The sequence below is a fragment of the Manis pentadactyla genome, chromosome 4 (assembly GCF_030020395.1).
Source record: "Manis pentadactyla isolate mManPen7 chromosome 4, mManPen7.hap1, whole genome shotgun sequence".
NCBI classification, from domain to species: domain Eukaryota; kingdom Metazoa; phylum Chordata; class Mammalia; order Pholidota; family Manidae; genus Manis; species Manis pentadactyla.
The window spans coordinates 8,771,923-8,781,220 of record NC_080022.1 but is presented as its reverse complement, the minus strand read 5'-3'; the positions used below and the strand labels follow the sequence as shown (position 1 = coordinate 8,781,220).

Here is a 9,298-nt window from a genome sequence, read left to right as displayed (position 1 = left end):
CAAAGCCAACACATGCTGTTTAAAGCAGATAGATGCAATTCCTGGGAACCTTGAAGATTATTCCCTTGCATAGAGATTTACTCATTTTATAGATGGTACAAGTGAGCCCAGAGAAACCCAGCCACAAGCTCAAGGTTACACGGCAAGTAAGGGGAAGAGGCACGAATGCATTCCAGGGCTTCAGCCTCCCAAATGGGACATGGGGTGGGGAGTTTCTGCAGCTGGGAACAGGACTTGGTGCCAGAATCCACCGGATGTTTTTTAATTCAGGAGGGCGCAGACAGAAATTCCAGATCCTGCAAGGAGGAAATGGAGGGCTGAGCAGAGAGGAGAATGAACGATGTTGGCTGGCTCAGATTTCAAAGCGCTGTTCACAACAGCCCTGAGAATTTAGGTAGTATTGTCCCCATTTGCAAAATGAGGAAGGCGGGGGAGGGCTCAGAGAAGCGAAGCAGCTTTCTCAGTGTCACACGGCTAATGTGGGACCACAGTAAGGTAGAGATAGCTTTGGAACCCTGCTCTCCACACCCCATTTTCTGGGACCAAGGAGATCCATGATGGTGATGTATTGTGTACAGAAAAAAATCCTTGGGCAGTGGACTTCCATGTCCCAACTGTCCGGAGTCATTGTGTATCAGGAGTGGGACTCAATCTTGGAGGCTTTGGACTCTCCTGGATAAAGGATTCACCCTGACAAAACAAAGCCTGCCCTCCATTCCTTTGGTATCTATTTCCTGCTCCCTTTACCAGATCGCTGCAAGTTGAATCTGGTCCAAGCTTCATCCCAGAAAAGGGCCTGTCTCCTTACCCAGCAGTGGCTGCCGTCCAGATGGAGCTCCCCGTACGTGCAGCACGTGTGGGACACAGTTAAAGGCGCCGGACTCTGCTTTCCCAGGAACGTGCAGAGAGCATAGCTGGCCTGGAGGGTGGTGTCTCGTGCCATGAGGGACTTTTCCTGTTTAATCTCCTTTTATCCATTTCCTTTTTTAACCCAGGGGAAGAGCAATGGCCTCAGCCACACTGTGCTGCCAGCTGCCCTCAGCCTCCTCCCCCTTTACACCCATCAACTAGTCCCCCCAGCACTTGGCTTCTTTAACAATAAAAATAATACCAACAACAGGATTCCCAAGCTGTTCTCCTAAGTAAAAAAAAGAAAGTTGCAAGCATATGCCATATACTAGAAATTCCATGAAAGGAAAAATGTGGATATATGTCTGTGTATCTGGAAGCAGATGGACTATGCCAGAGTATCCAAGGAACACGTAGAGGTGGAGGCATCTAGGGAGAGGAACAGATGGGCTGGGGCACCAGGAGACAGGAAGACTTAACTTTTCACTCTCTGCTCTTCCGCATATCTCAGATTCTATCATATATGGGTGTTTCCTGTTTCCTAGTCAAAAGATAATAAATGATGATTGGTGGTTTTAAGCCAGGCAGTATGCTAAGTGTTCCATGTGTTTTTTTAGCTTTAATCTCGGAGTTAGCCTACTGTTTTATAACCCCCATTTTATGGATGGAGAAACTGAGATGCGGGGAAATTAGTTGACTTGCTAGCAACGGGATACAGCCAAGATTTAAAATCCAGGCAGCCTATGCCAGGTCCTCACCCTTCACCCCCTGGCTTTGTTGTGGCTATGCTGCTGGTGCTTGTCTGTGAGTCTTCTCCCCTGCAGTGTTTGAGAGTGGCCAGGGAGTTAAGAGCACAAATAATGAGGGTTCCTTTTGACCTAGGAACCTGTTTCCAGGAATTACTCCCCTAGAAGCATTCACACAAGTGGGCCCATTACACAGTTGCTTGTAATAGCAGAAATAACCTTGTGCGTTTACTTTTACTGAGCTCTTACCATGTGTCATGCACCTTACATGCTTTGCCTGCATTAACTTATTTATTCCTCAAAAACGTGACAGAGTCATTTCATTTCAGAGTCATCCCCATTTCACAGGTGGGATCTAGCCTGCTCTGGTCCTTTGTTCCCACTTCACTGGGCCTCCCAAAAACTTCTGTCAGCCAGAGGGGGTTGGATGGATCCTGTGTCTCTAACTGTGTAGGTCATGGATTCCTGAGCATCTGTGAACATATACTGTGGGGTTTGTGAACTCCTAGTGGGAATTAAGAATTATGTTTATGTTTTGATAATAACCTTAAAAAAAAAAAAAGGTAAGTGAACTGTAGGATCACCTAGACAGGCACCTTCTTACAGGACGCTGGCGTTGGAAGTCAGCAAACACATCCATGTCTGCTCACAGCCCACAGGAAGTCACCTCAAATGACTGTTTAATTTTCAGCAACTGCGATGCACTGTTTGGCTTTGGAATGGCCCAAAACCAAAGTGGAAACAATCGTCCCATTGTCCACCCCGCTACCCCTACTGAATTTTTCCCCCAGAAACAAAGCAAAATTTCTTTTGCATTGATATTTACAATTTAAAGGCATTTTAAAAATATGAAACTTTAATGTCTTATGTTATTTCATAAGTTAAAACTCCAGGTTGCCATCAAGAAGACAGCTTGGCGTGGCAGAGAAACGTACAGTTCTGGGCCAGATTTGTTTCCCAGATATGCTGTACACACCGCCAGACAGGTCTGGAAGAATTATCATCAAAATATTTCCTAGGAACTCTAGTTTACAGTGGCTACTTTCTCCTTTCTTTTCTTTTCTTTTTGTACTTTTCTGTACTGTTCTTTATTCTTTTGCAGTGAGGATCATCATTTTTAAAGAAAAAAAGTTAAAAAAATTTTTTTTAAATTATAAGGTTGTTGATTCCATCAGTAGCAAGAGGTGCTCAACACGTGTTCGCTTTGTCTGGCTCGGCATTTATTTTACAAGCAAGCTGGCTGCCTCTGGCACCCTTCTTTCCCCAGACCCTGTCCTCTGTAGGCCCGGGGACACGTGGTCCAGCCCCGGCAGCTCCCGCCCCTTTCTCCCCGTGGCTCCGCCTCCTTCCTTAGGCCCATCCCTGTCCCCTCCCGACTCCCTCTTTTTCCATCTGTCGCAAAAGACTCGGCGGCGCTTGACTGCTGGTGTTGCTTGACGGCCGGAGGCGACGGAGGAGAGGGAGGAAGCGGAGGTGGCAGCTGCTGCGGCGGTGCGGGGGTGCTCGTCGCGGACCGGGCCAGGGAGTGAGGTGCGGGCTGCCGGGTCGGTGGGCTGGGCGGCGGGCCCGGCGGCCGCCCCCGCGCCGCGCCCGGCGGCCCGATGTGGCTGCAGCAGCGGCTGAAGGGGTTTCCGGGACTGCTGTCGAGCAGCTGGGCCCGCCGCCTGCTCTGCCTACTCGGCCTCCTGCTGCTGCTGCTGTGGTTCGGGGGTTCCGGGGCGCGGCGGGCGGCGGGCGGCCTGCACCTGCTGTCCTGGGCCCGCGGCAAGCCGGGCGCCGCCGAGCCCTCCGCCTGCCTGGAGGCGGCCACCCGCGTCTGGCGCGGCCTGCGGGAGCGCGGAGAGGCGATACCGCTGGGCCCTGGAGTGCCTGCCCTGGTGGCCAACGGCTTTCTAGCCGTGGACGTGGCCGCCAACCGGCTGTGGGTGACCCCGGGGGAGCGAGAGCCCGCTGTGGCACCGGACTTCGTGCCCTTCGTGCAGCTGCGCCCTCTGAGTGCACTTTCTGAAGCTGAAGAGTCAGTGCTGCTGCTGCGTGAAGGGCTGCTGCGCCGGGTGCGTTGCTTGCAGCTCGGAGCCCCAGGTTCTGGCCCTGCGGCCGCGGTCCCTGGGCCCGCGTCGGCCTCTGGCCTTGTCACAGGATCCGGCCGCGACTGCGTGCTGCTTCAAGAGGACTTTCTGGCGCACCGGGGCCGACCGCACGTCTATCTGCAGCGCATCCAGCTCAACAACCCCACGGAGCGTGTGGCCGCGCTGCAGACCGTGGGGCCCACCGTCGGCCCGGTCCCCAGAGCCTTCACCAGTACCCTGGAGAAGGTCGGAGACCATCAGTTCCTCCTGTACTCTGGCCGGTCCCCGCCTTCTCCCACGGGGCTGGTGCACCTGGTGGTGGTGGCCGCCAAGAAGTTAGTGAACCGGCTCCAAGTGGCTCCGAAGGCACAGTTGGATGAGACGGTGCTGTGGGTGGTGCATGTTTCAGGCCCCCTTAACTCCCAGGTGCTCAAAAGCAAAGCAGCCAAGGAGCTCAAGGTGCTCCAGGACTTGGCACGGAGGGAGATGCTGGAGCTCTTGGAAATGCCAGCAGCTGAGCTGCTTCAGGACCACCAGCGCCTCTGGGCTCAGCTCTTCAGCCCAGGTGAGTCCTGGCCAGTGCTTGGGCTTGGCGTTTGACCTGGGGCTGACACTCTGCTCCACCACTTAGTATCTGTGTGATATTGGGCCAGTCGCCTAACCTCTCTGGGCCTGGATTCAGTAGTAACAGTAGCACCCACCTCAGAAGGCATTTATGAGATTCTAATGAAATACCAAATACAAAGGGCAGGTCTTACTGTTTATTTGTTTTGTAGACGGGGCCTGATTTGAGCAGAGTGGTTTTTGGGGTCAGTGCATAAAGGATAAACCAGCAGGCAGAGAGAGGCCTGGCGGATCTCCAGATTCTTTCTTCACTTTCCCACCATCTGGCCAGGACATGCCAGGGCTTCTTGGCATGACTTCCGCCAGGTTGAGGTATGTGGCCTTTGCTGCTGCAGCTTTTCCCTAGGAGGTAGTGGAATGCCGTCTTCAGCAGGTGGAATGCTCTTGTCAGATGAAGACTTTCCCCCTTGACGGTTTAAGAAAAGAAAACCCTATTCTAGTTGGGAGACAGATTTTGGGCCCCAGGGTTCTAGTTGTCCTAATCCTTAGGTTTAGTTGTTCAAAGAGTTTTTAATTCATTCAACAAGTATTTATTGACTGCTGCAGCCAGGGAGTGTTCTGTGCATGAGGGATACAGACGTGAATAGAACAAAGTTCCTTTTCTCATGGTGCTTCCTTAAATTCTGGATGGGAAGACAGATGTTAGAAAAGTGAATATTTGAATACATAGGCAAAATAACTTTTTAGAATAAAAGTTCTATGGAAAAAAGTTAAATATACCTGATTGAGGGTGACTGGGGTGTGGTCAGGGTGTGTGGGAAGATAGGGGAAGGTGGGGCTCTGTCTAGCTCCATTTGTCAGGGAGGCCCCTCTGAGGAGGGAACACTTGAGCTGAGACCTGAAGAGCAGGAAGAGGCCACGTGACAATCTGGAGGCGGCCAACAGGGCGGAGGCCCTAAGGCAAGGGAGGAGGTTTGGCTGAGCGTGGCTGGTGGGTAGAGGGCAAGGGGAAGGTGGCATTGGCCAGATCCTAAAGGGCCTTGTAGGCCTTGGTGAGGGTGGTGAATTTGATTCTAAGTCGGATGGGAAGCAGAGCAGCGACCATCTGATGCACGTCTTTAAAGATCCCTCTGACTGCTTTATGCAGAAGCTAGAGTATAGTGGGGCAGGGGAGTCTGAGACCATACGAGGTTTTTGCAGGAGCCCAGGTAAGAGAGGAGGGTGGCTGGATCCAGAGTTGTGACCGTGAAGACAGACATGGGTGGATTCTGATGCTTTTGGAGGCAGAGCCACTGGACTTGGCTGTGGACTAGCTGTGGGGAGTGAGAACTTGAGGGTGACTCCTGAATTTGTGGGGAGTGCTTGAGCAGGTCTGGAGACAATTTAGGGAAATACTAGTTTGGGGCTGGAAGCACTCAAATCACATCAGGTTCAAAATGCCTGTCAGACGTGCGGGTAGAGACACCAAGCCGGCAGTGAGCTGTTTTGAGTCTGTCTAGAGTTCATACAAATTTGGGAGATCTTGGCTGTGCCCGGATGTTACGTAAACCTACAGGACTGGAGAGAGAGGTGACAGAAGCAGCCCAAGACTGAGCAAGGCATTGATGACAGCATTCTGGAAAGGGGGGACTGGACTTTTACTTGGCACCTGGGAGTCGGTGCCAATTCCTGGCTAAGTCTGTGTTGCTGGGCTTTGGCAGGAGGCCCCCTGCCTTTGAACAGGATTTTAGGTTTCAGGGCCACAGGGTTCAAGGTGGTCATGTAAGGAAGCCAGTCAGGATGACTCTCTCTTACTCGAGGGACACTGCAAGTACCGCTTTCATCCTTAGGGACAAAACCTTTGAACTCTGTTACCTGAACTCAGTCTCCCAAGCATGCCGTTACTCCTTAATGTGCAACCTTTGTGGCATTACAGGTGTGGAAATGAAGAAGATCACAGATGCCCATACCCCCTCTGGCCTCACCGTGAACCTGACGCTGTACTACATGCTCTCCTGCTCATCGGCCCCACTGCTCAGCCCTAACCTGAGCCATAGGGAGCGAGACCTGATGGAGGCAACGCTCAACTATGAAGATCACTGCTTCAGTGGCCATGCCACCATGCATGCTGAGAACCTCTGGCCGGGCCGGCTGTCCTCTGTCCAGCAGATCCTGCAGCTCTCTGACCTGTGGAAGCTGACCCTGCAGAAACGTGGCTGCAAGGGGCTGGTGAAGGTGGGTGCCCCAGGCATCCTACAGGGCATGGTGCTCAGCTTTGGGGGGCTGCAGTTCACCGAGAATCACCTCCAGTTCCAGGCTGACCCCGACGTGCTGCACAACAGCTACGCCTTGCATGGCATCCGCTACAAGAACGACCACATCAACCTGGCCGTGCTCGCGGATGCTGAGGGCAAGCCGTATCTGCACGTGTCCGTGGAGGCACGTGGCCAGCCCGTCAAGATCTACGCCTGTGAGGCAGGCTGCCTGGACGAGCCTGTGGAGCTGACCTCGGCACCCCAGGGCCACACATTCTCGGTCATGGTGACACAGCCCATCACGCCCCTGCTGTACATCTCCACCGACCTTACGCACCTGCAGGACCTGCGGCACACACTGCACCTCAAGGCCATCCTGGCCCACGACGAGCACATGGCCCAGCAGGACCCTGGGCTGCCCTTCCTCTTCTGGTTCAGTGTGGCCTCCCTCATCACCCTCTTCCACCTCTTCCTGTTCAAGCTCATTTACAACGAGTACTGTGGGCCTGGGGCCAAGCCCCTCTTCAGGAGCAAGGTATAAAGCCCATGTGTCTGTGTCTTCAGAGCCCGATACCCCGGCCTTAGCTCTGCCCTGAGTCTAGGACAGGGTAAGGCCTGGGCAGTGATGGGATCCTAAGCCACTGCCCTTGACCCTCAACACACAGAGGAGTAAGTGTAGTTTGAGAGGACGTCAAAAAGTGACTTCCAAGAGGAGACCATAGGAGGGGAGAGCTGTGGAAATCCGGGCATGAATAGATGAGTCAGCCGGCCTCCCATGGAGTGGCCAGCCTCCCTCCTCCCCCACTGGATCCCAGCATTCAACATAACTGGGGTTCGCTGGGTTCAGAGGTCATCCCTCATCCCTGTGGGGGCCTGCCCTGTGGGTCATCCACCACGGTTCCTGAAACAGCCTTGCCCCCAGGAGGCTGTGAGTTTGACCACAGTGGCTTAGGCCTCCCATCTGGAATATATCTTGGGGATCAGGACTGTTGTCTTTGTCTCGGGGGAGGTCACGTGCTCTGCCCTGCCTCTCAGTCTCCTGGGCCTCCCTTGCCAGGGTTTCCCAGGAGAAGGTACACAAGGGTGTCCACTGTCGGCAGTCCCAGGAGAAAGTGCTCCAGAGCTGAGCCTGTTCTCCCTTCTCTCTCTTCTCTTGACAGACGGTAGTGAGCAGAAAGATAGATTAAGCTCTAGGTCTGTGCTGCCACGGAGTTAGAGAGCCAGGCTTTAACTCCCAGAAGTTTAACTCTTAAACTCTCAGAAATGCCTTATCACCTCCACACAGGGCTTTGTGGCTTCTGGTTTTTAGATTCTGGCCTGAGGCCAGAACTTGAGAAGGAAGTAGTATTCGGCATGAAGGTGTGGGAGAAAGGTGGCGGCAGGTCTGAGCACCGCAAGCATGCAGAACCCAGGGGAAGTCAGATCAAAGGGTCGCGTGCAGGCCGCGGTCCTGGTTCGCTGCCTCTTGACCAGCTCTAATAAAACAGTGCTAAATTTGCATTGTGGGGGTTTGGCAGCCTCTGCTAATAAGCAAGCGGCTGCTTTCCCTTGCTAGTTCGTGGGCGTCTCTGCTCTTAATTTGGCATATACCCATCCACCCTTGTTTCTCTACCAGTTGGGATCAGGCCATACTCCTTGATAGGGTACTGCCCTGTGTGCCGCAGTTTACCCATGCTGGAGCTGGGCCATGCCAGAGCAGAGCCCACTGAACACTTGGCATCAGCCTGTGGAGGTGCTCGGGCCGCTAAATCCATGGTAGTTTTAGCTCGTCCCTGGGCCAGGAGCTGTCTGCAAGGCCGGACCAGAGCCTGGGTGGGGTGCCAACAGGGCCATCTGCTTCTCTTTATATTTCTGTAGCTGTCCACAAGGGTTGGCAGGGAGCAGTAACAGCTTGTTTTGTTAATTGAACAGGAAGATCCCAGTGTCTGAGTGAACCAATGGTCCCGCTTTCAGCCACCATTTGCACAAGACACCCAGCACTGAAGGTCCTGCTGCTACAGACAAGGGATCCTTTGAAAGCACCCGCCCTTTTGTGCCTTGCTGGGGACACACCAGTGACGCAGAAGCACGTGTGGATGCTCAGGAGTTTGCATTGGGGAGCGGGAGGGGAAGGGCCAGTGGACTTTTTGTAAGCTTTCGACTCAATAAAATGACCCACTATGGAAAATACTTGAAATTGAACTCACTCCTTCCACCTTCCCCCTTTCTCTGTCCCAGGAAATAGGTCCTCTTTGAAAAGACTCTTGTCTAGGAAAAATTGTGTTCTTTCCTGACTGAATTTTTTAATTTATTGCTGAGATACTGCTGGCTGGCTTTCACATACACTTTAGACAGTGAATCTTGGCAGTGATTTCTGAGCGATGCCACCTTGGCAGCATCGGAGGCCCCGCTGGCTGCCTGCACGGAGGGTGCGGTTCGGGTCGTCCTGGAGGTTGCACCTTCTCTCTTTCTTGAGCCTGTGCAGATCTGTGGTTTTGTACTTCTGGGCTTTGGGGGAGGCGTTTACCTTTCTAGTGATCGATGATTGTTGGTTTTGAAATACCAAAGCTTTCTTTGTTCTGTTTTTAAATAAATCTTTCAAACTTCCATGATCCGTCTGTGTGTGATTGACATCTCTGGAGACGTATCTTCCTCTGTTACCAGACCTCTGGGTAGTGTCTGCAGCAGCGGGGCCAGCCACCCAGGCCCCAAGTAATGACAATCCTGCCTCCCTCACCTCCCGCCTTTTCAGAGGAGTGTGCTCAGGAGATGTGGGGGTGCTACCTTCCGCTCGCCGGGGGTTCTCTGGACCACCCAGCCGAGTGGGCTGGTCGAGGGGCACCGCCCTGGTCCCTTT

General features: G+C 53.2%; 1 protein-coding gene across 2 annotated transcripts; it reads left to right on the top strand.

Moving 5' to 3' along the window:
• Positions 1-3,045: 3,045 nt before the first annotated feature.
• On the top strand, positions 3,046-9,048 carry KIAA2013 (KIAA2013 ortholog). Of its 2 annotated transcripts, XM_036925140.2 has the most exons (4): positions 3,046-4,229; positions 6,144-6,442; positions 6,518-6,997; positions 8,374-9,048. In XM_036925140.2, the coding sequence occupies exons 1-4, from the start codon at positions 3,197-3,199 to the stop codon at positions 8,389-8,391; spliced, it is 1,830 nt and encodes a 609-aa protein (XP_036781035.1). In that variant the 5' UTR covers positions 3,046-3,196; the 3' UTR covers positions 8,392-9,048. The 2 variants fall into 2 exon arrangements, with proteins under 2 accessions (XP_036781035.1, XP_036781034.1); XM_036925139.2 differs by having other exon boundaries at positions 3,047-4,229; positions 6,144-6,997.
• Positions 9,049-9,298: the final 250 nt, after the last annotated feature.